Genomic DNA, 26,995 nt, shown 5'->3' with positions numbered 1-26,995 from the left:
TTGGTTCAAAGGGGATCCCCACTAATGGCAAGTGGAGCACCTAAATATACTTTGCTGCTCCTAAGCACTCTCTGCTTTCCAACCAAGAAATTTGCCTCTCGAATCTTTTGATTTTTCATATGTAGTAAGTATCTTGAACTGATTTGTGCGCATTTTTCCCCCTCCATTTCTCTCTCTTTCTCTTGGAAAAGTAGAACAACAAACAAGGACCAACTTGCAAGCTTTTTCTCCTTCATTGTCTGAATCTTTAAGCATATATTAACCTATCGATCGATGGCATTACATTATACTACTACATGATATGGCTTCTGGAAGGAACACATAAAAGGCAGAACAAATCTATTATTAACTACAATTAAGAATGTTCTTGGAGCCGAAAATGACGCTACTCTTAATCACGAGCTGATAGAGTTGGTCAAACGGCTATCAGGTCCTCCATCTCCATGTCAGCTGAACCAAAGTAACACAAAAAAATAAAATACTAAAACGAAAGCGTCAGGACTACGCAGGCTAAAAGACGATAAATAAACTTTAAGCTGGTTGTGATCAATGATAACGCCCTAATTTCCAGACACTTCGAAATCAAGTTGACATTTGATCGAAATATATTCAAATGCGCGCGCAACAGTGGGAGTGATTGCAACAGAAATTCTTGTGAAATGCAACTTGCCCTTTTCTATTCCAGGCAAGCGGGCACTATAAACAAATTGCTCCAAAGAAGCGTCGCGAAGTACACGCAAGGAGAAGATCTGACAAGAAGGGACAAAAACACCCAACTACCACTAATCAAGCATCCAAAGACAAGCATCGATTATAGTACAATTTAAGGTATCCTGATGTACTAATACGCTCGAATGGATCCACTATTAAGCAGGACTAATTATACAGTGGAATATAGTACTTAAGTTGAGGTGAACAAGATGCAATTACCAAAGCCAAGCTCATCATTTCGATGATAGTTTTTTTTTAACAGATGGGAGGTGGATTTCATGATGCTGTTCTTGTTCCATGCACAAAAGGAATGCAGAAAGGAAGATTGTGTTTGCACTCAGACATGCAATCATTTATAATCATCTAAATTAGTAGTTGCCTTTATGGGTTAAAGAAGAGGAGGATTTATGACAACAATTAGTACTACTAGTAACCATTATGAATAATGAACAAATGCTAGATAGATTAATTTGAATTTGAATGAAGAACAAAACCACCGAAAAGCAAATATGGATTCCAATCAGGAAGTGAGACACACACACAAAGGTAAGTAAAAATTCCAAGCAAAAGAAATCCAGGAAGAGAAGAGGAGGAGGAGAGGAAAAAAGAAGATGAAGAGATTATTACAGGCAGCACCACCAGGAATGAGATGTATTAGAAGCTGACCCTTCCTCCTCCAACTTCATGAGACATGGAGCAAATTCGAAGCACCTCCCTGAATAGAAGTGAAATTGCAGAGAGGTCCAAAAAGAAAAGAAAAAGGCTATTCCGCCGCCGCCGGTGGAGGAGGAGGAGGAGCGGCGGCGGCGGCAGCGGCGTTGGCGTTGGCCTCGGAGACGGACTTGAGCTTCTGGAGGTTGAGCCTGATGACGGTGTCGGCGAAGAGGCGGGTGTCGTCCTCGGTGTTGCCGTCGGGGACGTCGACGATGTAGGACTCGAGGACGAGGGTGCAGATCTCGTCGAGCTGGGAGACGGTGGTGACGGATCGGTAGTTGCGGAGGCGGTGCTCGCCGCCGGTGATGGTGAAGCCGAAGACGCGGTGGGCGTCGTCGAGGAGGTCGAGGCGCTCGGTGCTGGTGCTGGCGGGGAGGCCGGAGATGACGCTGACCTCGCGGAGGCGGCCGGGGCGGAGGTCGTTGCCGTTGTCGTCGTGGTGGGGGTCGGGCCGGAGGACGCAGCTGCGGATGAAGTGCTTGTACACCTGGGGGCAGTCGAAGCGGCGGACGACGGCCCAGACGGCGGCGGGCGGCGCGTGGATGCGCTGCGCGAGGAGGGAGGAGCATTGGCCCGGCCCCACGGCGTAGCGGTGGTGCGCCTCCACCGTCGCCCGCACCTGCGCGTACTCCTCCGCCGTCAGCCCCAGCCCCGCCGGCGGCGGTGGCACTTCCTCCTGCTGCTCCATCGCCGATCCCCTCCGCCTCCGCCTGCTGCTTCGATCGAGGAGGGAAAGTGAGGCTGCTATGCTAGGAGTAGAGAAAGTGGGGGAAGTGAGGAGTGAAGAAGATGTCGAGCGAGCCAGATGGGGAATTGGGATTTGGGCTTTCTCTCTCTTCTCTTTCCTTTTTCTTTTCTTTTCTTCCTGGAGCGTCCATTTAATTACTTCCTCTTTCCCGTGATTTCTTTTCTCCTCCACTCCACGCCTCTACTTTTTCCACCCTTCCGCTCATGGTTAAAAATAAGGTACGACAGATAAATCGTAATGAAATACAAGTAACAAACATACTCCAATATTTTGTTGTAGTAGATAAATGGTTTAAAAGCTAATGCTGTAAACTAAACTTAAATAATAAAAAAATCAAAAATCGTGAGATTATATTTTAAATTAAAATCTTGGTTTTGATAAGCTAAATAGAGGTCGATTAGACATCTTTAAAGTAGAGATTTTTTTTTGTTAAATTTCATTAGAATTGAACTTTCTCATGTGAAAAATTTATGTGCTAGTACAACAACTTTTAGCTTCTGCATTAGCCATAATATGTGGGTTTATTTGTGAATTTGAGCTTTTCTAGGGGCCTGATCATCTGCTTGTACTGTTCGTTTACGTGCTGGATTGGCAGTGATGGAGCCTGCAAGGGATTGAGTGGGTGCTGTTGCTTGTCGATGTGCAGTGTGGACCAACCCCAATTTAACCATTGCATTGCATTATTATGCACAATAAAACTGTTCTGCGCTTTTCTTGTTTTTTTGTTAAAAATAAGTAGAGAAGGAAGCAAACTATACTTGCAAAAATTTGGAGACCTCTAATGCTAACATACTTTGATACTTCATTATTTCAATGCATATCAACATGTTCATCCTAATACGACAAGATGAGGGAGAATATTAGGTGTTCTCCCTTCTAATCTCTATGGTTCCTGTTACAATATTTCAGGAAAAAGCTTGTCCCTTTGTGAGCTTATTATCAACCTGCAGCCCATTGCCACATTTTTTTTTCTCTTGCAGAACATAGCCTCAACCTCAATATGGCAAACAGACTTCTTCTATGTTGTCATGTTCTTAATACTTTTAGGAGTAAGTATTAATAGTTCTTTTTATGCAGCAATTGATATTTCTTCAGTTGAGGCCTTGAGGGTTTCATTATTAAAAAAATAGAGTAAATTTTATAAAGGTATATTTTTTTATCAAATTATTGCAAACTACATATTTAAGATGTTGTATTACAAAACGATAGATTTAACACCAAATTTACCATATTCTTACATATTTAAGGCTAAGTACATCAAAACAACATATTTGATATTAAACTTATCACAAAACTATAAATTTTAGGGTTTAAATCTTTAGCACTATGTTTGAGTTATAAACATTTAAGTTTTATGCTTAAATATGCACTAAAGCTATAGTTTTTTTTTGATAATTTTATTAATAAATCTATAGTTTTGCGATACTCCACCTTAAATCTATAATCTATGATATATTTGGTGTTAAATCTGTAGTTTTAGATACACCATCTTAAATCTATACTCTTGTGATAATTTGAGAAAAAACATATTTTTTGGGAATTTACTGAAAAAAAGGGTATATATGCCATCTGGATTAACAGATGACGAACACACGAGACATTTGTAAAGCATAAATACGAGTATACTAAAAAGGATGTGTATACATTATGTCGACAAAACCGTAGTCTACATGACGTATGAACATATTTTTATTTTTGTTAGTTCTCAATATATTCAATTCCGTGTAGGTACTTCTAACTTTTTATTTTTAACATGCATGTTCATGTATTTACTAAAGCGAACGAATTTAAAAACCAACTCAAAAACATATATGTATTTCTAAAAGCGAACGAACTTAAAACCGACTCATGCACGAATAACGTATCAAATACCGGTAAAAACATCTTAAATTTTTATAATAGTAGAGATATAGCTCTTCCTATATAAAGGAAAAAATCAATAGGACACTAGAAATGATAACTTCTAAGAAGAATCTATCTCGACATAGCATTATCTTCCAAAATAGGGGTGTGAAACCGGTGGTTCACTTTTCGGCGAGTTGGATGGTGGACCATCGACGTGTATTTTGACAAATGTTCAGGTGTCTCATAGCAATTATATCCCATTGTTATTCAGAAAAACAGTAACAAATTAAATGATTGCAGGAAGGGTAGGATTAAGAAAATGTGAGATGGTAGGTGGGGCCATATCAGGCTTGTTCTTAATGATAATGAGCAGGTGGGCCCTTCTGGTTGTCCAGTGAGCGTGCCGGAAATTTAGGGTTGGGGGCTGTTGGCTCAATCAAAGAAACAACCAAAAGGAAAGCCTCAGCAGAAAATGAATAAATATAGTAGCAGTTACTGTGAGTAGGTGTTTGAAGGAATTTTGTAGCAGGGACACTTTGTGACTTGGACATCCAAGCACACATCACATTTAGATCATCTCCAAATCACACTTTGGCAACCAACTTGGCGACGGTGATGCCTACTTTTTATTTGATATCTCCAGGTATTCTTTCCTTTTCTTTTTTCCTTTCTGCAAACGCACTGGAAAATCACTATGCCTGATCTGCCCCTTCCTTTGTTTTCTTATTAATAATTACTACCCTCGTCTATAACTATAAAGAAGCGAATAATAAAAATGGTTTCTTCAACGAATGCACATTGTACCCAAAGGTACTTAAATTCAATATTTTTTTAAAAAAGAAATTAAACCATAAGAGAACTATCAATTATATTTTAATGAATAGGAGTAAAAACCCTAATACGCTTAGAAAAGCCTCACCAATAAGTTCAAAAGAAAAACCCATGACCATCAGGGGCAGAAAATAGCTATGGCTGAATACATGTAATCTCTACAACTAGCTCCGTAATCCCTATTATTATTTTTGAAATGCTACATAATTTATGAAAAAAGAATAAGCTCTCCTTAGCTTAGCTGTATGCTTGAAAGTTTTCTGTCTCGTCAACCTCACGCAATAACACCAAACACCAACCATACACAGCTATTGCATCGTTCCTGTGCTTTGTTGCAAAAACAGTACGTCGTCGTTTCTGAGCTTTGGAGTAGTACCGTATTTTGGGAATTTCTAGTACCGCGGGGTGGTATCGTAAAGTGCAAATGTGATACTCCAGTAGATCAAGGATGTGTTTAGTTTACACCAAAATTAGAAGTTTAGTTAAAATTAGAATAATCTAACAAAAAAGTTTAAAGTTTACGTGTAAAAATGTTTCGATGCGATAGAAAAGTTGAAAGTTATAAGAAAACACCGCGCAAGTAGCAGCAGGCGTTGTATTGTGTGCAGGACTACTGGCCTGCAGCTGATACTGTACTGTAGTATAAGAGCAAGTTTAATAGTATAGCCAACTACTAGCTCTATTTTATTTATAACCAATATAGTAGCTCATTATACAATAGTTATATACTACACTATTAATACATGTTCCTATCTGTCATACACACACTGCGTCTTGGAGTCCGTGCTACATCTGGCTACAAATCTGTAGCCCGCTGCTCTTCTCTCACCTTATTTATTTTCTTAAAATATGTTTGCAGCTGGTTTATAGCATGCTATTGTGATAAAGGAGAGGACCACTGGATACACAGCATTGCACGCAGTTGAAGTCGCATCTGGCTCCGTCTGCTTCGAATACTCTAGAAATACATGCCATACCGTATAGTATACTCTAGTACCAGTATATGTGTATAGCCTCACAAAAGTAACTGATGAGCTTTGATCCAAGAAGATCATCATAACATTGTTATTCTGGGCTTGGCCGGACCAATATTTGTTTTCTAAACAAAAGAAGAAACTATACCCTTGTATAAATGCTAATACACGAAGAAATATTCTCTCCTTTCTAAATTGATCATCATATAATAAAATTCAAAATTAGTCAAATTGATTATAATATAACCGCATTGAAACTGATTTCATCATAATATAATTAATACAACATGAGAGAATCTGTGCATGCTAAGGTATAATTGGTATAGTGTTTTAATCGATGCATGCATTGTGGGAGAATGTGTGCATGTTGTCTTGATTGATGTGATTTAAATTATCCTTTGTTTGTGTGATTGGTGTTTTGATTGATGTGATTTAAATTGCATGCAGCAAAGAGCATGCGGTTTTAACTAATTTGTTTTTTTTCTTTTTCTAGAAACACAACACAAACGTGGACGCTCATAACGTGTACACACTTACCCTTATATACACACATGCATAAACCCCAATTATAAACACTCATAACACGGAGCTATCTCGTAAGCATCTCTAGAAAATTGGGCTCGCATATGTTGAGATTCATGAAGTCACCACAGTGGGTACATCATCCACCACTCTAGTAACCGTGTCAAATATAAAACTTGAATCCGAGTGAATTGTCCTTAATACTCCTAGAAGGAGAAAGAGATAGCAGTTAACGCTGTAGATTTATTCCATCATGTAAGGCCATGTTTAGTTCTCAAAATAAATTTTTCACGCTGTCATATTGAATGTTTGGACACATGCATGGAGTGTTAAATGTAGAAAAAAAACTACACACATTACGTGTAAATTGTGAGACGAATCTTTTAAGTCTAATTGCGATATGATTTGATAATGTGGTGCTACAGTAAACATTTTATAATAATGAATTAATTAGGCTTAATAAATTCGTCTTACGGTTTTTCGGCGTAATCTGTAACTTGTTTTGTTATTAGACTATGTTTAATTTTCAAATGTGTATCCGTAAATGCAGTGTGACAACGAGATCCAAAAAGGAAATTTTTGGTTGTCACATCGGATGTTGGAACAGGTTTTTTACACGAATGAAAAAACTAATTTCATAAACCGCATGGAAACCGCGAGACGAATTTATTAAGCATAATTAATCTGTCATTAGTATATGTGGGTTGCTATAGCACTTATGGCTAATTATGGACTAATTAGGCTCAAAAGATTCGTCTCGCGATTTCCATGCAAACTGTGCAATTAGTTTTTCTTTTTATCTATGTTTAATGCTCCATACATATGTCCAAATATTCGATGTGACGTTTTTTGAAAAAAAAAATTAGGAACTAAAGAAGGCCTAAATTACTCTCGGCCCATGGGCTCCAACAAACAAAGACCTTGATTTCAGGCAGCGGCCCGTAAAATGCAGCGGGAAAGGGGCGGAGGTTGGTCCCACATGTCAGTGACGGTGACTGTTTTCAAAATGGAATACCAACCGCTCTATCCTCTCGCCTCGTCTCGCCTTGCCCGCCTCCGTTTCAATCCCCAAATCCCCTCTTCCCTCCCTCCGATCCCTAGGGTTTACTCCCTCCCCCCGCCATGGCCAAGCCCAAGACTAGGGGGAGGAGGTCGGCCCCCGCGCCACCGCCTCCGCCCACGCCTCCCCCTCCGCCCGCGCCGCCGGCGAACGTGATCGACCTCACCTCCTCCCCCGACGCCTCCACCACCAAGGGCGGCGGCAGCGGAAACCGGACCAAGCGGGCTCCCCCCTCGCTGCTCGACATCGAACTCGACGGGATCGAGATGTGGACCCCGGGCCAGAAGCGCCGCCTCGACGAGGACTGCTGCATCCTCTCCGCCGACCCGCTCTCCCCCGACGTCGTCGCTGCCACCGCCGCCGCCGCCGCGAACGATGACGTCGCCGTCGTCGCCGAGCGCGGCAAGGTACGCCCGCTCCCCCGCGCCCCATTTCGATCGACTCGAGTGTGAGACGCGGGCGGTTTCGATGTTTGCAGGTGGCGTGCCGTGACTACCCCCATCCGAGATCTGCCTGCGCCAAGTTTCCATTCGGCACTACACCCCATGATGATCATTGCGAGCAGGTACCCCTTGCCGCGCATTCGATACTCTCACTAGTTCAATACTACATGTAAACAAACCACCATATGCAAAATTACAGATGTGATAAACAATGCATTTCCATTACAAAATCCTGCAATTGATACTTTCATGTCCATACATCTAGCCATAGAAGATTTTCCATAGACAGGATGGGTATAGAAACACACACAAAAAAAACTCACAATGTGGCTTCTACTTGCAACAAGTTATGGAGTACAATCGTTGCTCGCTCAGTCGTTTGTTACTGCTTGGTGGTTGTGAAAATTTAGGTCCATTTGCCTTTTCAAGTGTTCTAGTATTACACAGATTATGTACAGGAGAGAAAGCACCACTGCACCACAGAATGCTGTCCTCTAACAGTTGTTGTTCACTAAAATTAGCTTACTTTATGTGATCATGCTTTGCTATCAAATTACCTACTAAAAATTCAATTATAATGCTCCTTACTGCAAAAACTAATTGTTTGGGATTTTCTTGTTATGTATATACTAGTGAACTGTTAGCTAGCTTGATCATGTAGTGCACAGGACAGAGCACTAAGGAGCTTACTTTATGTATCTATACCAAAAGTAGTAGGTAACAGCTTACTTTATCAGTCTTTCAAGCATCCATAAACCCTATTACAGTTGCACTACTATTACATAAATAGTAGGTAACAGCATCAGTTTCTGTATATGGTGATTGCTTCCATGTTGCAGTGAGACTGTGAGAGAAGCACCTCCAATCCTTCGTTGCGTATCATGGACAATTTGTCCACAAGAATTCTGAGAGATGGCATGGTTTAATGAACTCAATCACCATGTTCCCTGTTAAATACTGAAATTGAATACTAGTGTGCGTTGTACACTTGTGGTAGAGACGAGCTGCCTTGACATGTAACTAAACTTGCTAGTTTTGTCGAGTATACAACCACACCACTTAAATCAAGCACGCGTGTTGGCGTGTGTCTTTCAAGCATCAAAATGGTCTACTGTGTGTTAGTGAATTGTTGGTTGACATCCATACACCCTATTACAGTTGCACTGCTATTACTTATCTGAATTGTCACCAAACGTGTTCCTCATGTGTTGCAGTGCTTCTGCTACGTATGCGACGTGCCTGCCCCATGTTCCTCATGGAAGGGAGAAAAAGGGCATTGCCATGCGTCGGACAAGGACAAGAAATGGAAGGTCAAGAGAACGGCCAGGCAGAAGCGAACACAAGTAGTCAAGTAGCGCTTACTTGATGGAGAAAATTAGTTGATCCCACGCGGCGCAGGCCTGGGGCTGGCCATTTTTCACTTACCAGTCGGGTTACTGCAGCAGTAATTGTACAGCGTTAGAATATGGAGTTAATTAGTACTCATGTTCCTATATATAGTATCAATGGGTTAGCAACAATAATAGTATATGATATAACTATGGAGAATTATCAGTATCCATTTTATTGTGGCGTCTAATTCCAGCATCAGAAGTGATTCGCGTGCTATGTAATGCTGCGCGGTCACAGTTCACTGCTCCTCCTGCATAGCTCAATCCTCTGTTTTGCTGCAAAAATTGGAATATCGTGTTCCATAGTAGTTCTACTAACATAACGTTGCTCTTTTAACATCTGGATTAATCATTTCCTGTTCTTTAAGTTTTTCCTACTACTGCAATTCAATTGCAGTCTGTTCGTCTACTTTAAACCCCTCGAGATCTGAATATGTTTGCATTTATGATTTGCCGTCCATCTATTTTCTCACTTATTGAGGCTCTTCGTTACCCGGTGTGCCTCTTGGGACTCTGCAACTTGTTTTAAATCAGGCTTGCTATCTGGTGTATATAAATGTAGGGATGAAAACGGTCGGAAACGATCGGAAAACAGCCTCAACCATTTCCGTAACCATATTTTTTCTTAGAAACGATATCGGAAATGATAAAGTCGGAAACGAAAACGATATCGGAAATATCGGAAAACCGGAAAAGGAACAATACAAACGGAAACATGTCGGTACAGATCGGAAGCCAGTAACAAATACAGAAATATTAAACTATAAAAATATATATTTAACTTTACATAAGTATGTTATATGTATACATAAATTCAAGCTTATACTATATAAATTATAAATTAACTTTATTTTAGCCATGTACAAAATTTAGAGATTTGATTGAAAAGTCTGTCAATCTGTAAGTTGTAGGTCAAGTATAGACATACCCTATAAATATCGACATATTTAAAATACGGTAATTACCACATTATAAGAAACGGTAATTTCCACAAGAATACGGTAAATACGGAAACGGTCGGTATAACAGCAAAATCATTTCCGTTTTCATTTCCATATTTTTTACCATTTCCATTTTTGTTTCGGTTGATTACCATTTCCATATGGCTCGACCGGTAGAAAGTCGAAAACGAACGCCGGTCGGCCGGTAATTACCGTTACCGTTTTCACCCCTATATAAATGACCACTTTGTATGGTGATCGCCTTCAAGCAAAAGTGGCCAAGAAACCTCCACAAGAGAAGGGAGAAATGGTGAAGATCGAAGAGGAGATTGATGCTGAGAGTGACGATGACTGCTGCGAGATAGACCCTGACGAGTTCGCCAGGAAAGTTCAGCTCAAAGTATCTGATGAAGTCATCCTGGTAGCTGCCAAAGGGCAGGTAGATATTCTTTCCTATGCCTTGTTGATTTGTTTTGTTCCATCTTCTCCAGAAATCTGATGATCATTGTACCATTGTAGTTCAGTTTAGGTTTTATCTTTCTTTTATTTTGTTGATGCAAAACCTGTGTATCCATCAGACACCTTAGGAAGAATTTTCAAAATACAAAATATGCCCCCAAAATATTTGTGATATGAAACCATGAACCATCGGAACATTTCTCGTGTCATAATCTGTAGATCAAAGTTGATGCGAACCAACCGGAGGGCTTTGGAAATTTGTTGGATCTCTCTGACTCTGACAACAACCTACAGCCGCATCATGAATATGCTGCTGGAGATCGCATGGATCATCCATATGAGATTGATGAAGATAAAACCACTCTAGAAAAGCTGGTTGATGGCGAGGACAAGTACAGAGCTGATGATCTCCAGGTAGACGAAGGTGATCGCTGCCGTGAGGAAGTCATACCTGTCAAGATATCGGTGAAGAGCGAACCTGAAGAACACGGTGTCATTGGGGAAGAAGATGCATATGATCTTCTCCCGGAGATCAATGGCTTCAGTGAGCAGCTGTTCCCTGATGAACGCAGAGTATTTGATGAGGAAGACGACGATGACGTTGTTGTCATCGGGAGAGATTCTCTGTAAACGGGTTCCGTTTCTATGTAATTATCTATGTTTCTTCTTCAAATGAGAATACCATCTTGCGAAAATAAATTTTGTGGTACTGTTTAATTTTTATGTTGTTTACTACACAAATACAAGGGCATGAATGAGCCTCTGATACCTTCTCTTATCTACAATGATGAACATGTAGGTGGCACTGAGAGACTTCCCTCATCCAAGACACTTGTGTGCAAAATTCCCCTTCGATAAGACTTCTCATGAGAGCAGCTGCAGAAAGGTAATTCGATTTTATCCGTGCAACTTCTCATTTTTTCACCTCATCTATCTGCAGACATAATACTAGTTGTGTCGTGTGCTTGCATATTGCAGTGCTATTGCTCTGTGTGTGAAGTTCCTGTTTCCAGTTGTCTCAAGTGGAAAGGATCAGAAGGGCACTGCCATGCAACCAAACTAACCTAGCTATCTCAGAATCCTCCACTTTACGATTGATCTATGCATGATCAGACTGTACTAAGTTCACTAGTTTTTCCTCATGGGTATAATTCTGCCTATCAAGAAAACAAGGTTCATATCGATTTATGCATGATCAGGATTGTACTATGTTCTTGTTTTTCCTGTTGATATAATTCTGCTTATCAAGCAAACAAGGTTCAGATCACAAGTAATAGCTCAGTGCATGGTACTATGCATATTTGTGATGTGCTGAAAAAGACATGTGATTATTTTGGGTAACAAAGCAGCTTGAATCAATTCATGCCATCATTTTTTGGGCACCGGAAGCCCATAATTTTTGCAAGATACATAACTAATTCACCACTGTTTGTCCAGGCGGCATAATTTAGGGGATATGCTGTCATAGCTTCCCCTTTCTTTCGAATGAAAATGATGGCATATCAATGAGCGGCAAGGGGTGGAGTTTTCCAAACAAATTCTCACCCCAGGTGCTCCCAGATAAATTATAAAGTCATTTTAGATGATGCAATACAGATGATTCAATGGCCTGGTTTGAAGCCATTAATTATAGGTGCCCCGTTAATTTCTGGTGCAGCTCCTCTGTTCTTCTTGACGTAGGCAGCGTATTCACCATAGTGCATAGTGTACAAGGTACTCTGGTAGCGGGTGACACGGAGTTTCTTCCTCAAAGAGTCGGTTATGGTACCATTGTAACCTGCCTTCCTCATCAGTGAGTCAATGGTCTCTAGATGTGTCCATCCTGCCAGGTATCAGGCTTCATGTTATGCATAGTTTCATAGAAATGAAGAATGAGACTTATCACTAGGGTGATCCAGGAAAAACTAGATGAACACCATCACCTTCTTTTTTTTGTTCTATCATGCTTCTGAATTTGTATTTTCATCACAATGTATGCAAAAGGTGAAATATCAAGTGAGGCAACTAGATAACTCAGCATGGGAAAATGTTGAACGGTTTAACTGGGAAGATAACAGGATCCATTCAGGTAGTTTTTTCATGCAACGCAGATCGAACATGCTATAGACAAAAAACGAAATTATTCCCCACATGAATTTAACTTTGTAACTGAGAAGAACAATTATTAAAGTGCTTTTAGTGTTTCCTTGTGGTAGTTGCAATAACTAATAACTTAGTGACAACATGTGTAGAAGGTGAAAATGCAGCATTCAGCAGCAATATATAGATGCAAGTAAGTTTTCACCTTCATGGGCAGCAACCTCAGGTAAATAAGTTGCACTGCGCCTCATGTTATAGTCTGGATCAGTGAATTCAATAATTAACCCATGCTTACCCACCTGCAGTACCACAAGATTATTAGAAGAGAGTGAAAGAACGACTAAAACCAATGTGTAGTTGCATACCTCCCAGTCAAGGTGGTTAAGTGCAGTTTCATATTCGGTCAGTATAGATACTGTACACTCCAAATACGGCAGTTCTTTCGACTGTATAGGAGGAAAGCGGCGGTCCCTCAATGCACTGCGAGAGAGTATATTTATCTTTTTGTCTGTCTTGATATAACACAAGGAGTCAACATTACCTAGGTTCTGTTATGTGTAGCACCCCAAAAAAAATTCCTCCAATTGTATTGACAATGAGACCATGTTTCAGTAAGAACTTATAAATGGGCAGCAGTGGTTATTCAGTAGTTACCTTGTGAGCGCATACTCCTTGAAGCCAGTGACAATCTGACGAGCCTCCAAGGTTCCAATGCATCCTCGAAGGCGTGGTTCTGAACCATTGGTAGCCTTCTTCCAGGTGACAAACAATGGGCTGAAGTTTACAAAAAAAAGTAGTCCCATTGAGTTCAGAATTTGGTTGCTCTAGCTAGAATATTGTAACAAGAAATCACAATACAAAAGCTAGACATCCTTAACATGTATCACAATGGTAGAAAAGCATCTCAAATTGAAGGCAGGCTAAACTTAAAAAAAACACACCAGAAAACCGAAGGCATTCTATGCACCCCTCCTAAGTATGGTCAAAAGGGGGAAGATACTGTGTTTGTGACGATTTCTAACACTAACAATTCTTCCTCAAGATAATCTCAACAACAGCAACAAAATTCCCCCCTCTGCTTTCAGAGAGAATGAGACGAAGCAATCCCTCTGCTGAAAGGCAAAGGATACAACCCTCTTGTGAAATGTGGCTGCTTTGCTTTCTCTCTGCAAGAATATACTAATACTAACAGTAGGCCATAGGAAGGCCATACACCAAAATCGGCTTAAGCCAACAAGTAATCGATCTGCGTCGCAGATGACGATGATGATAAATCAAAGCGAACAACACCCTCCAGAAACCGCGAAACCAAAATCAAACAAGAGGCCAAAGGCGGCACCTTTCCCCCCAATCTACCACACCAATTGACCCCCAAACCGCACGGGAATCGCTCGCCGCAAAACCCCCCAAGCTCCCCTTCATCGGGGAAGGCGGACGACGAGACACACGCGCGATCGCGGCGGGAGCGAGAGGAGGAGGGAGGGGGTGCTTACTGGATGCCCTCCTCGAAGGCGGGCGGCGGCGGCTGGTCGCCGCTGTAGTGGGAGACGAGGGCGTCGAAGCAGTAGACCGCCATTTCCTCCGTGGCCACCACCATCCTGTCCTGGCAAGGGGCGGCGACTCGGCGGTGGAGCTCGTCGGAGAAGGCGAGGCAGCCGCCGCTATCTGGAGGAGGATACGGAGGAGAAGCGATGGATGCGCGTCGCGTTGGGTTTGAGGTCAAGTCGTTAACGCGACGAGCTCCTTTTTTTTATTTGGATGGTCTCTTTTGCCCCTTGGATTTTGTGGCATTTACGTGTTTTTTATGGCTATAGGTGGGGACGGGAGGGGTAGATACGGGATTTCCAGTAGATTTATCTGTAGCTAGAGTACACAAATCTGCAAAACTGAGAACAAACGACCAGCGTGTTTCCTTTTAAACAAAAATTTAGCAAACAAAAACAACGCACATGTGAGTGCCAAACTTATCTGGATTCTGGACCCGACACGTCTACGTTTTTGGCAGATGCAGTAGCATTTAGAATGAAATAGTAAGGTCGAGTTTTGTTCCAAACTTTCTTTTAAAACTTTCAATTTTTTTATCATATTAAAACTTTCCTACACACATAAATTTTTAATTTATCTGTTACATCGTTTCAATTTCAAACAAACTTTCAATTTTGACGTTAACGCACCCTAACCCAACTGCACAACAGAACACCAAATCTGAATTCAAAATGATTTGTGTTTACTTTAATCTGGAGGGGAGGGGTAGTTGAGTTTTAACCATTTCATTATCTTCTTCTTCTTCTTCTTCTTCCATGGCTTGCTTCCACCTCTTGCCAACGTTGACATGGATGTAGGATAGTACTATCAGCGTTTCCCTATCACTCTCCCCCAAAATGCAAGCCTGATGCTGACATTTTTGCTAATCCACCTCTGGGGCCAGGCAAGGCAAAGCATGCGTATTATGCAAGCAGCATCCATTTTGGAGAAAAATAGTGTGAGCTAGAAAAATCAAAGTTTTAACATTTGATGCAGAACAAGCATGCTACTACTACTTGTATACTAGTAGCACAATGAAAAAAAGAATCTATCTTGTTCTTAGGTGCGGCTTTAGGTAGGCCACTTATTCTTTCTGACTTAATGCTCCAGATATCACAGTACAGTACCACATCAACCTTTCACAGATGAGAGCGACTCTTGACCCAACAGGATCGAATCCCATCCAACAAAGTAGGATTCATATCTAGTACATATGCACCATCCTGCAACTTGGCACTAACAACATTTTCTCTTCATTTCAATGCGATTTCAGTGGACCACATTCTAAACAGACCAAGATTATATGTCATGTCTCTCATTATCTATAAAAAATATGTCATGTATCTTGAGTGTACACAAGAACCAATGAAAGCACATGAACTATTGCCACTGCCTTATCTAGGAGTAATATCTTCAGTTCAATATGAAATCCATGAAGTATGTAGCATCCTTTTCTGGAACCAAATTTAAGGAATGAAATTGTAACAAACGTCTGAAAGGACTGACAAGCTGGGTAGCTCAGCTGTACTGAACAATGAGCTAGCTAGGCCTAAAAGTAAACAGATGCTATATACAAATGGAAGTCCTACGACTTTCAGCTAAAACGATCAGAAGTTTGAAACATGGTCTGTTTCAATATCTGAACAAAACTCCAGGTTATCTAGGTGAAGTGTGAATGATTCGGCCAATCTGTCGGCGTCCTGAACCCGTAAGCGTGTACCTTGCTGCGCAACGACAATAGCAGCTACTCGCGAAGCGAGCAGGCCAATGCTCTTCAAATCCGAAGAGCCCCGAAGAATGCCATATAGAATCCCTGAAGCGTATGCATCACCAGCCCCACATGTATCTATAGGTACACATGGTGGTGGAGGGATGTATATCGCTTCCCCTTTCACTCCAATGTATGAACCGTGCACACCATCTGTCACGGATACTAGAGGAACAGAATGGCTTAAGTATCTTGCCGCTGACATGGGGCTATCTGTTGAGCTTAGCTCGCAGAATGCCCTCGCTTCATTGGCATTGGCGAATAATATGTCCGCATAGTTTGTTACAATATCCCTGAAAAATCGTTGGTTTATGGTCAGTACAGTACAGTATAGTTCAGAGATGAGATAGTGGCTCACTCCATAATATAGAGAAAGCATACAATTAATACCATAAAAAATATTTTTGGTTTACCATCAGTACAATAAGGTTCAGAGATGAGGTAGTGGTACACTAGCATAATATAGAGAAAATAATACAGTCAACACCCCAAAAAACGTGATGCTAGCAGGAGATAGTTTGCAAGGAGACTAGTCTCACCAAAAATCATTGTAGCAACGCTTGATGCATGACACATCTGATGCTGTAACTGCAATAAGTGAGCCATTCTTATGAGCATCTTCACATGCTTGCTTGATGGCTTCGATCGTGTGAGGTAGCTCAAATAGGTAGCCTTCCACAATTACTACATTTGACTTGGACACTAGACTGGCCAAATCTGAATCATAACTCAAAGTTGACGATGTTCCCTGGAAATACACACACGCAAAAAGGGAACAGTAAGGTCATACTCCTATATTAGTGCCAGCAACACTTCTATATAGTTGTCCAGTAAGTAAATTATACACGGTGAATGTTCAATGAGTCAAAAAGTACAGCTAACAAGTAATAAGACCTGTCAAGTAAAGTTGATATCTGATGGTGGTTCTCATTGATACATTCATACTAAAAGCAGACCTGGTTAAACTACTCATCTTCAAAAATTAAAATTTAGTCTGATATTGCAACAGAAGTCCCTAGAAGGGGGAATAACAACCCTGAAGTACAAACATATCAACTGACCTGATATGCAAGCATAGTTCGTTGTGCATCTGGAGTTGTTAGAACAATCACAGTTCCAGTAGTCCCATCTTTGACCGGCTTAGACAAGAAATGCAAATTAGCACGGCGCAATTTTGCCCTAATAGAACAATTCAACCAACAGTGTGATGTCAGCCAACACTCTGAAGCTTCTAGTGCAGCAATTAAGACATCAGTACGTGCAAAAATATGTTGTCAAACTAGTGAACTACCTGTAAAAACTACCAAGTGGGTCGCTGCCCACACTGCCAGCCATCGCGATTCTAAGCTCGGGGTAGTTAGTGGAGCGGCTACTACCAAGCCTTGATAGCGCGACAAGCGAGTTGGACAGTGAGCCTCCAGCGGCAGCCTTGTAGCTGCAACCATCCATGGCGCGCAAGACACGCCCTCTCTCCTCGTGGTTGACAACCTTTCTGGTACCCTTTTGTATGCCCAATCTGTGAAGGAACTCGTCGTCCACCATCCCTGAGAAATCAACCTGTTTGCAGGCCAAAATCCCAGCCACAAATTAGCATTGATCACAACAGCTCAACAACCTATTGAAACAGAAAGAACAACATCATAGTGATAATTATTTCCAACACAAACACATAGGAAGAAAGAAGCCGTCTTTTTATTAAGCGTTCATGCAGGTTGCACGCACACGAGTAGTGAGTGGATACAGTGGCGACAGTTGAGCCAAATTAGCCGTTTCGAATTCGACATTTCTACCATAGGAGAAGTAATTTTCTTGTATGCGAGTACTGGTTCCTTGCAAATGTTCATCGATCAGGAACACGAAGTAATTAATGAATGAATCAATAATATAGATTTATCTTATTTAGAGTAGAATTGAAGAAGATGGGGGCGTACCATGGCCTGGCCGAGGCCGAGGACGTCCCAGCGCTCGGGGCCGGAGGGAGGCGCGTGGAGGTCGAGGTTGACGTCGTCAGCGTCGAGCGGGCGCAGGACGCCATGGGCATCCTCCTCCTCCTCGTCGTCACTCTCAGCCGCATCGGCATCCTGGAATCCTCCTCCGAGGAGAGCTCTCGGCAGCAGCAGCACCACCGCCGCCGCCCGGTGCTCCCACCGCACGGCGAAGCGGCTGTGGCCGCGTGGCCTGGGTACCCGTCGCCGGCAGGGTCGCGGCAGAGAGGAGGAGGAGAAGCGGTGGAGGAGGCGGGAGGAGGAGGCGAGCGCCATTGTTGCGGAGGAGAGGATGGCGATCGATGCCGTGGAGCTCCCGCGGCCGCCCACCCCAACCTCTCGTCTCTTCTCTATCTATCGCCACGCATCCCGACCTCGCCGGTAGCGTGGGCCCCACCTCTCAGTGACTCTGTAATGGGTAGGCGTGGCGGTGGACCCACGTAATGGGCTACGCTGCCTGTAAATATTCGAGAAAGGAAAAAAAAAGAAGAAACGGGTAATTCGGAACGGGATTGTCACTAAGTCCGGCCCATGGGCCATGAGTAAGTCTAACTGGGCCCATTTTAATAGAGAGATCCGTGTCACTAAGAGTGGGAGTAAGTTTGCTTTAGGTCCATCTTTGAATTATGTCTTCCAACCGCAATATGAGATGTAGTGTGTTTCTCAATTTGCAAAACTGATTTACCCGAAAATCTAGGGCACTAGGGGGACAGTATAGTGTCTAATTTTGGCTGTCGTGGTGAGTTTCCCCCACATGTTGACGGCAGAGAGACACAGGGTGGGTGGAGCTGTGGAGGTGATGCTGGACCGGCAGGTCGCCAACGACATATTCTCCTATGATGCAGAGGTGGTGAGGGAGTGTCCGCACAGCAGGCGCGACACATCATCGACGAGACACCTAATGCTCATCCCCAACCATCCCCTCCACTAGGCTATCCACGAATGGCGCCTCCGTCACGCCATACAAAACAAGTGGCCTCTTGGTGGCTGCTTGCCACCCTCCAGTCGCACACCCCTCGCACCATAGGCCGTCGCCCTTCTCCCTACCACTCATCACCTCTTGTCACTGCTCGGAGACCTAGTGATAACTGGGGAAGATGGGGGAGACAGGAGGAGGAAGAACATCGCCTACAAATCTACCACACTTCCAATCAATCGTAACCATCAGCCCCCTCCAAGTTGGTAGCCATCCTTCTCCCCACCACTCATCACCCTCTCGTCACTGCTTGAAGAAATGGTGACAAATAGGGAAGATGGGGGAGAGAGAGGAGGAAGAACGTCGCCTACCACCCTTCCAATCCATCACGACCATCGCCCCCTCCTCCAAGTCAGCACCCCGCATGCCTTTCTCCGCTCACCACCTTCTTGTCGGCCACCTCCCCCTTTTTCCTCCCGCTTGCTGCTCTCCCATCGGCTGCCGCTTAAAAGTTTGGTGAGAATCTGAGAGATAGGGAGTGGGAGGAGAATAGTTGGCAGTATGCTTATTTAAATACATACTTATTTACTTGATTCAAACATATTATTATATATTTCTTTTTTGCCATGAAAATGCTTGGCCACCATATTGGCAGTGTTTAGTTCCATTCAAACTTTTAAAAACTCCATCACATCAAATGTTTGGACACATATATGGAACATTAAATGTGGACGAAAAAAATTACACAGTTTACATGTAAATTGCGAGACGAATCTTTTGAGTCTAATTACGCCATGATTTGACAATATGATGCTATAGTAAACATTTGCTAATGATGGATTAATTAGGCTTAATACATTCGTCTCGTAATTTACAGACGGAATCTGTAATTTGTTTTGTTATTAGCCTACATTTAATACTTCAAATATATGTATGTATATTTAAAAAGAAAATTAACACACGAACTAAACACGGCCATTACGCTGAATGCATATATGCAGCCAGCCAGCAGTCAGTCAGCAGTTGGAACCGTATTGATTATGTTGCTGCTCCATGGATGGATTGCATTTACTACTGTAGTGTAACCTTGCCTATAGCCAGTTGTCTGCCTGCTCACGCAGCATATTCATTCATCGCTAATTAACTCATCGAGAAGGGGAGTATAGGTAGCTGGTTTACTTCCCAACTTTTTCCTTTAAAATTTTAATTTTTCTATCACATCAAACTTTTCTACACACGTAAACTTTCAACTTTTCTATTACATTGTTTCAATTTCAATCAAACTTACTAAACACACCCTTAGTATAAATCTGGAGAAGGCGAGGCAAGTGAATACAGTACGAGTGTACGACTTTTCATCTACTATCAGAGAATCCAGAATATCACCGGTTCATCATAAGATCCCAAATCTCATGGGGGAAATTCTCAACAGAATATCTAGCCCAGTTTAGTTCACACCAAATTTTCTCAAACTCTCAACTTTTCATCACATCACATCTAAAACTTTTCTACTCACATAAACTCTTAACTTTTTTTTCTAAACTACCAATTTTCCCCAATTTCAAAAACTAAATACAGCCATAATCACGTTCGTTCGTTCGAAATCCTCAACAACAGAAGAGGCCGGCCGGGTACGAAAAAGGTCAAAAGAGTGAGGAGACGACACTTGACAGCTGCATGCATATGAGAGCGAGATGTCCTCCTATGAAATACTATGATGTCATCGTCGTTGTGTGCCATACTTTCCGTTGTGTTGGTTGCGTCAGGCCTCAGCCGGCGACCAACACATGCATGCATGGCATGCGCGTTGACTTTTTATTTTGTGTGTGTGTGTGTTGGTTGGCGGTCAATGCGAAAGAGGCGACACATGTGAGTTGGGCCAACCAATGGCCATGCATCATCTGATCACTCGAATGAATCTCAGTGCAACTAGCACTGTGTGGTTACGGATCGGTTATCTGACAACATATATATGGACCCCCAACCCTCTTGATCTGGTTGTACATTTGTAGGCCATGCATCGTCCTCTATTGGAGTACTAGGGTCCGTTTAAAAGACCTATAACTATTAAATTTAACTTAGAAGTTAGATATAGAGTGTAGCTGTGGAGAATCATAAACTCATTTCCATATCTTTAGCGTTTTGTTGGAGCGCTGCACCCAGTTTCACTCCTATTTTAGTTGGAGTTGAAACTGTTTGGTTAAGCTCTAACTACAGAAGAAATAGAGTTGAAGCTAAAGTTATGCCAGAAAGGTCCCTAGTATACTCTTGCATGACCGAGATCATTTAAGCTACGACTATATTACTCATGAACAAAGAAAAAAACTGAAAGTAATTTATAAATAAAAGTTTTATACTTATATTTGTTATTAATAAAAAAAGACTACAACGGAAAAAAAAAGCTAACATAAACTCTCAAAGATATTCTTTTTTAAAAAAATATTTTTTTTTACTACTCATGTTATCTAGTAGTATGATTCTATAACAAATTAAAAAGCAGATGAATTGAACATTATAAACCTTCATCTTTGAAATAATAATATATATATCCATAATATAAATTTGCACATTTGTCTGCTGGATCGGGTGGACAGTTCGGCCCACCCGGGATGTGGTCGGGCCCGGGCCCTGCCTCCGTGTTTCTCAGGCCCACCACCGCCCATGCACAGGGACCAACCAAACACCAGCAGCTGACCCTCGCAGCGGGTCCCACATGCAGGGACAGGTGGCAGCCCTCGGAAATCGCAGCAAGAGGTCGCAGGCGGTGGGTCCCACAGTAGTATATTTTATCGGTCTCGGGACGGATGAGATGGTCACGTGATGGGCCTGGAATCCTGGCCCGGGGCCCCACCACCAGCCTCACCACCTCTGACTCACCTCCGTGTTCACACCCGCTCCCGGCTGCGTCGCTGCCATGTGGGCCCCACACTGGCCGCCTGCCGAATAGCCTCGCTGGTACGTGTCCGTCCAAAGTAGGCAGGCTGCAGCAGGCGCCACTTTTTTTTCTCTCTCTTTTGTAATTTCTTTTTTCCCGCGAGATTATTATATTTAAAAAAATTGGGAAGGGTAGACGTCGTGGAAAAGAGGCGAGATGGCGCGAGTGAGAAAGCCGAGACGGACAGAGCAAAGGATAAACAAGAAGCAAAAAGAAAATCAATTTGAACTGGCTGATTGATTCCTCCTGCAAGCACGCCCAAAAAGACAAGCCCTTTTTTAAATTATTGTAATCACAGTGGTAGGAGTACTAGTCCCAAGCCATCAATACTCGACCACTTTACTTTATCCCAATTTCCTGCATTTTTTACTAGTAGGAGGAGTACTTGTTACTGGTACTACTGTAGTACCACCATTATATACTTGTACTACTAGTAGTACTATATGGGTCAGTTATTGAATTTTTTTTTTTTGAATTTTGAATTGAATGGGGGCGGCTGGGTTTTAAAATGAGTAAATAGCAAATACTTAAACAGGAGGAAACTGAAAGCTCTTTTGAATTTTCTATTGTTAGCGGTGGTGGGATGGAGTAAAAAGTTGGGAAAGGAAAGCCAGTGATGGTTTTTATGACTTGCATCTTCACGAACTCCGAGCCAAAAATGCTTTCCCCCCCCCCCCCCCCACCTCCTCTCCTCCCCTTTTTATTTATTGCTGCAGTAGCCGTGTATGTGTGTGAGAGAGAGAGTGAATGCTGGTGTGTACGCATAACAAATTTCCTTTCTCCACCCCCTTCTTCATTACTACTACTACAGCTACTATTCGTAGCAGTTGCTTTACCTTTAATAATTCCTTTCCTTTCCAGTAATTTCCCTGCTATTTTCTTCTCCTCTCTGCCTTGCTTTGCTTCTTCCTCCTCCTCCTCCACCTTTGCCCTCCTGCATTTTGCTTGCAAAGGATAGGAGTTGCAGTACTAGTATTGCTCTCTCATTGCATGTGAAGCTAGCAAGCAAGCAAGCAAGAGAGAGATTCTAGGTGAGTGGTGTTTGGTGTGAAGGGAAGGAGCATGGTGATGGTGGCATGGCTGATCTGCTGCTAATAGCAAGGAGTAGTAGTAATAATAATACTACTAGTCACTCATCATCCTTCTCCCTCCCTTGAGCTTAGCTATAGGTAGGTAGTAACACTACTGCTCTACTACATCCTACTCCTAACTCCCACCTAATAATAATAATCTCTCTCTCACACATCACATTTCTGTTTAAAAAAAAGTCAGCATGGCTATCCATCAGGGGGAGTAGTTTAATTAGGGAGCGTTTTTTCTTGCTTAATTCGCAGTTAATCTTGCAAGTGGTCTTTGCTCTTGCAGAGTGGAGAAGAAAGAAAGGAGAGTAGTCAAAGCGACTCTTTCTTTGTTTTCTTGCGCTTCCTCCTCGGCTGAGCTCAGCAGCAAGCAAACCTGCTCCTGCTACAGCAGCGAGCGAGCGCTAGATCTGACCAAATGGAGGCCAAGGACGTCTCGCCGCTCGTCACCGTCCCGCCCGCGCCCGCCGCCGCCGCGCCGCCACCTGCGGCAGCGCCCGCGCCGCCGCCGTCCCAGCCGCCGCCGCCGCCGCTGCCGTTCGCGCAGCAGGCGCCGCCGCCGGCCGCCAACCCCGCGGCGGCGCCCATGCGGCTGTCGTTCGACCAGATGGCAGGGAAGGCGCCCGGGGGGGAGCAGCAGCACCACCACCACCCGGGGCCCATGCTGTACGCGGCGGCGCCCGCGGGCGGCGCCGCGCCGCCGCCGCAGGGCGGCAATGTGATGGGCATGGGCGAGCTGATGCGCAAGAAGCGCGGCCGCCCGCGCAAGTACGCGCCCGACGGGAGCATGGCGCTCGCGCTCGCCCCCATCTCCTCCGCCTCCGGCGGCGCCGCGCCGCCGCCTCCGCCGCCAGGGCACCAGCCGCACGGCTTCTCCATCAGCAGCCCGGCGTCGGATCCGAACGCCAAGCGCCGCGGCCGGCCACCCGGCTCCGGCAAGAAGAAGCAGTTCGAAGCCCTAGGTAGTACCATTTTCCTCGGAGAAAAACAAAAGCGCCTTTTCTTCCCCCGTGGATTCCGGCTGAATCTAATCCCAAACTGACGCTTTTGCCTTCAAATCTTGCAGGCTCATGGGGCATCGCCTTCACTCCTCACATCCTCACCGTCAAGGCCGGCGAGGTAAACCCAGATCTCAAAACAAAACGATTATCTTTTCTTCCTTCCTTCCTCCTCGATCCATCCGTGCAGCCAGCCATTGCAGAGTCTGCTGCTGCTGTACAGCAAGTGGTGATGGATCTATGTCTGCTTTTCCTGCGGAGTGGATTTGGTGCACGTACTAACTCCACTCCACTCCACTCCAGCCATGACCATGACCATCACTGGTTAGGTTGGAAAGGAACCAACCAAGGTTGCGAGACGAGGACGAGCTGCGGTGTCCGTCAGATTCCCAGCATGGCTGTCAGTTGACCGGCCCCGGCCCCACGGTCAGCGGCACAGATAGTGGGCGATGCACCTACGTTGTCGTGGACTACGTGTAGTAGTACTCCTATCATCAAGTACAACAAGCCTTCTCTGGCTGGCTGTGTAGTAGTACGCTGTCCAACAGCAAGTAGTAGTAGTAGCCACACCTGTGGACTGTGACTGTCCACAACTCCACACCTGCACTGTCTTGTTCATAGTCGGATACAATTGCCTCTACTGATAGGAACTAGGAGCACTCGCCTGCAGGAGTCTCCTGTTGTGGTGTGCTTAGAGTTCCATGTTTACTGCGCATCTGAAAAAAATGTCATCTTCAGTTGTGTTATCTTGCACTGCTGAATTTTCTGTTATACCTGCAACTGACTGAATTAAAGCACACTTGATCATACGATTTTCTTAATATGTTTAGCAACCTTTTTGAACTTGTCATAAAGTAAAATTTTTATATTTGTATCCAGATGAATTTGCTGAAGGAATTACTTTAGCCAAGTATGAAAAGACCTGTTTTTTTCCCCGTGTAACTCTCCTAAATTAGATAGAAGTGGATGCAATGGGCTGATTGTTCATACAAATTTAAATGGATTTGCTTTTCCTGAAAGTATCTGAATTTGTATGAGCTGTCAGGCATAACAATTCAATTGCAATTTCAAGCTATTCAGGATTCTTAGATACAGATACTTCAATTATATCACAACTTGGGTTTTTTTCTTCTGATATCTTCAATTCTGCATCTTCTTTTTTTTGGGGGTTTTGGTGCAGTTATATACTTTCCTTAGTGCTTACTAGGTGTCTCTTTTGAATGCAATGTGAGTTGTGATTATAGTACCTTTGTGTTGCAACTAGACTCTTTCTTCATGTTTAATCTAGTGATTAACCCACTTGGCAATGTTGGTTATAGTAAAAACTTGATTTCCATCATTAACTGTCTACTGTCTTCGCTGACAGGATGTTGCTTCAAAAATTATGGCCTTCTCACAGCAAGGCCCTCGCACAGTTTGCATTCTCTCAGCGAATGGTGCAATAAGCAATGTAACACTTCGGCAGCCAGCTACATCTGGTGGACTTGTGACTTATGAGGTATTTGTCTTGTGACTTATCTTTGGTGCACTTTAAGAATTGGGCTTAATACTTCTCATTTATGTGATCACAAGTGGGTGTGGTTCTGTGGGGGTTATTGTTGCACCTGTATCTTAGAAATAAAAGGGGGCTTCTCAATGATGTATAGACTGTAGAATACATCAGTTTTGTTTTGTTTTGTTTTTTTTGTTTCTAACAGTGGTATGGCTATAGTAGAGAAAGACCAGGTTCTGGAGGAAACTAATTGTGCCTTTTTGTTAACTAGAACACCCAGTCTTGTTCTGTTGGAAGTTTCAGGAAATCTGTTGATAATAGCCACTAGTGTAGCACTATGGATTCATCTAACTTCAAGTTCTTTTGTCGTGATTAAACCAATGAATGTGAAAAAGAAAATCAATAATGCTACTACTTTGACAGTACACAATTATTCATGTACCTGGAGGAATTAGCTCTGTGAATTGTGCATGCTTTAGTTATTTCCTATTAGCAAAAGTAACTACTGTATCATGTTCTGATGAATGCGTATTATTTTGTGCAGGGCCGATTTGAGATCATCTCTCTATCAGGTTCTTTCCTGCTTGCAGAGGATGGCGACACTCGCAGCAGGACTGGTGGCCTGAGTGTCGCACTTGCAGGATCTGATGGCCGAGTTCTTGGTGGATGTGTAGCTGGAATGCTGATGGCCGCAACCCCTGTCCAGGTTCGATTTCGTTCTGTATAACGAGTGTCACAACTAACGCATCTGTTCCAACTTCTTAATGCTTACCGGGCATTTCTGCCATCATGTCATATGGCTACCAGGTTGTCGTGGCTAGCTTCATCGCGGAAGGTAAGAAATCGAAGCCAGTCGAGACAAGGAAGGTCGAACCGATGTCAGCGCCTCCACAGATGGCAACCTACGTGCCAGCTCCGGTGGCGAGCCCGCCATCGGAGGGCACATCCAGTGGATCGTCCGATGACTCGGGCAGCCCGATCAACCACAGCGGGATGCCGTACAACCACTCCGGGCAGCAGCAGCAACACCAGCAGCACCAGCACATGCCCCCTGCTTACGCATCCGGTGGCTGGTCGCTCTCAGCTCATCATCAGAACAGGCACGACTCTGACATGAAGATGATGTCGAACTAACACTCTGCTCGGCCTCGAGGCGCCCCATTTGTTTGGTTGGGCTGAAGAAGGAGCTGATGATGGATGGTGGATCGTGTTCGTACCCCCCTCTGCTAGCTAAGAGATTTAGGACCATGGTGATGAATGATCTCAGAGAGATGTGTTGTTGCTGTTGTTTTTCCTTGGAGTAAGATTAATTTAGGCGCTGTTGTAACGCTGTAGCTGTCATAATTAAGCCGCCTCTAACGCAAGAGTTTATTATGTGTTGTACTACCGGTGGATATGCCTTCTGCTTGTCTGTCTTGCTGAGATCTTCACCTCCTTAGTAGGCTAGTAGTAGTCTACATACAGACTTGTATGAATTTACCTGAATGCTTTGATTTCAATTCGAGAACTTTTACTAGGTTGTTTCTTTTTCTTGTTCTGATCCGCTGTGTTTGGGAGATGAATGTTTGTGTTGCTGTGCT

The 26,995-nt window shown here is 43.3% G+C and overlaps 5 protein-coding genes and 1 long non-coding RNA gene across 6 annotated transcripts; 3 read left to right on the top strand and 3 right to left on the bottom strand.

Annotated features, from left to right (window-relative positions):
• Positions 1-1,154: 1,154 nt before the first annotated feature.
• LOC4349472 (abscisic acid receptor PYL10-like) lies at positions 1,155-2,182 on the bottom strand. Its single transcript, XM_015757371.2, has one exon. It carries the CDS (start codon positions 2,111-2,113, stop codon positions 1,475-1,477), a length of 639 nt encoding a protein of 212 aa, XP_015612857.1. The 5' UTR covers positions 2,114-2,182; the 3' UTR covers positions 1,155-1,474.
• A 5,196-nt stretch (positions 2,183-7,378) lies between these two features.
• LOC9271643 (RPM1 interacting protein 13) lies at positions 7,379-9,485 on the top strand. Its single transcript, XM_015758517.3, has 3 exons — positions 7,379-7,812; positions 7,884-7,970; positions 9,063-9,485. The coding sequence occupies exons 1-3, from the start codon at positions 7,468-7,470 to the stop codon at positions 9,201-9,203; spliced, it is 573 nt and encodes a 190-aa protein (XP_015614003.1). The 5' UTR covers positions 7,379-7,467; the 3' UTR covers positions 9,204-9,485.
• A 1,006-nt stretch (positions 9,486-10,491) lies between these two features.
• LOC136353726 (uncharacterized) lies at positions 10,492-11,831 on the top strand. Its single transcript, XR_010737121.1, has 3 exons — positions 10,492-10,619; positions 11,439-11,525; positions 11,618-11,831. It is a non-coding gene; the product is annotated as an uncharacterized lncRNA (long non-coding RNA).
• A 139-nt stretch (positions 11,832-11,970) lies between these two features.
• On the bottom strand, positions 11,971-14,417 carry LOC4349471 (uncharacterized protein At2g38710). The gene is made up of 5 exons (XM_015759128.3): positions 14,212-14,417; positions 13,373-13,492; positions 13,084-13,198; positions 12,924-13,017; positions 11,971-12,461 (listed from the first exon to the last, which is right to left on the bottom strand). Exons 1-5 carry the CDS (start codon positions 14,313-14,315, stop codon positions 12,241-12,243), a joined length of 654 nt encoding a protein of 217 aa, XP_015614614.1. The 5' UTR covers positions 14,316-14,417; the 3' UTR covers positions 11,971-12,240.
• Positions 14,418-15,527: 1,110 nt separating this feature from the next.
• LOC4349470 (uncharacterized) lies at positions 15,528-18,323 on the bottom strand. The gene is made up of 5 exons (XM_015759126.3): positions 17,942-18,323; positions 17,302-17,567; positions 17,072-17,189; positions 16,550-16,758; positions 15,528-16,303 (listed from the first exon to the last, which is right to left on the bottom strand). Exons 1-5 carry the CDS (start codon positions 18,269-18,271, stop codon positions 15,850-15,852), a joined length of 1,377 nt encoding a protein of 458 aa, XP_015614612.1. The 5' UTR covers positions 18,272-18,323; the 3' UTR covers positions 15,528-15,849.
• A 4,941-nt stretch (positions 18,324-23,264) lies between these two features.
• LOC4349469 (AT-hook motif nuclear-localized protein 10) lies at positions 23,265-26,940 on the top strand. The gene is made up of 5 exons (XM_015759572.3): positions 23,265-23,887; positions 23,992-24,044; positions 25,290-25,421; positions 25,960-26,121; positions 26,223-26,940. Exons 1-5 carry the CDS (start codon positions 23,344-23,346, stop codon positions 26,547-26,549), a joined length of 1,218 nt encoding a protein of 405 aa, XP_015615058.1. The 5' UTR covers positions 23,265-23,343; the 3' UTR covers positions 26,550-26,940.
• Positions 26,941-26,995: the final 55 nt, after the last annotated feature.

The sequence above is a fragment of the Oryza sativa genome, chromosome 10, assembly GCF_034140825.1.
Source record: "Oryza sativa Japonica Group chromosome 10, ASM3414082v1".
Taxonomy (NCBI): Eukaryota; Viridiplantae; Streptophyta; class Magnoliopsida; order Poales; family Poaceae; genus Oryza; species Oryza sativa.
The sequence above is the reverse complement of the archived record's forward strand: the minus strand, read 5'-3'. Positions and strand labels throughout refer to the sequence as shown.

What these genes read in the sequence shown, in the direction of transcription:
- LOC4349472 (XM_015757371.2), bottom strand. Translation starts at nt 2,113, where the DNA reads ATGGAGCAGCAGGAGGAAGTGCCACCGCCGCCGGCGGGGCTGGGGCTG.
- LOC4349469 (XM_015759572.3), top strand. Translation starts at nt 23,344, where the DNA reads ATGGAGGCCAAGGACGTCTCGCCGCTCGTCACCGTCCCGCCCGCGCCC. An exon ending in GAAGCAGTTCGAAGCCCTAG is followed by an intron (nt 23,888 to 23,991) that starts GTAGTACCATTT and finishes CAAATCTTGCAG; the next exon opens with GCTCATGGGGCATCGCCTTC. An exon ending in GTGGACTTGTGACTTATGAG is followed by an intron (nt 25,422 to 25,959) that starts GTATTTGTCTTG and finishes TATTTTGTGCAG; the next exon opens with GGCCGATTTGAGATCATCTC.
- LOC4349470 (XM_015759126.3), bottom strand. Translation starts at nt 18,271, where the DNA reads ATGGCGCTCGCCTCCTCCTCCCGCCTCCTCCACCGCTTCTCCTCCTCC. An exon ending in CCACTTGGTAGTTTTTACAG is followed by an intron (nt 17,190 to 17,301) that starts GTAGTTCACTAG and finishes TTGTTCTATTAG; the next exon opens with GGCAAAATTGCGCCGTGCTA. An exon ending in CGTTGCTACAATGATTTTTG is followed by an intron (nt 16,304 to 16,549) that starts GTGAGACTAGTC and finishes ACGATTTTTCAG; the next exon opens with GGATATTGTAACAAACTATG.
- LOC9271643 (XM_015758517.3), top strand. Translation starts at nt 7,468, where the DNA reads ATGGCCAAGCCCAAGACTAGGGGGAGGAGGTCGGCCCCCGCGCCACCG. An exon ending in TCGTCGCCGAGCGCGGCAAG is followed by an intron (nt 7,813 to 7,883) that starts GTACGCCCGCTC and finishes CGATGTTTGCAG; the next exon opens with GTGGCGTGCCGTGACTACCC. An exon ending in ATGATGATCATTGCGAGCAG is followed by an intron (nt 7,971 to 9,062) that starts GTACCCCTTGCC and finishes CATGTGTTGCAG; the next exon opens with TGCTTCTGCTACGTATGCGA.
- LOC4349471 (XM_015759128.3), bottom strand. Translation starts at nt 14,315, where the DNA reads ATGGTGGTGGCCACGGAGGAAATGGCGGTCTACTGCTTCGACGCCCTC. An exon ending in GCCTTCGAGGAGGGCATCCA is followed by an intron (nt 13,493 to 14,211) that starts GTAAGCACCCCC and finishes TGTAAACTTCAG; the next exon opens with CCCATTGTTTGTCACCTGGA. An exon ending in TGAGGTTGCTGCCCATGAAG is followed by an intron (nt 12,462 to 12,923) that starts GTGAAAACTTAC and finishes GATACCTGGCAG; the next exon opens with GATGGACACATCTAGAGACC.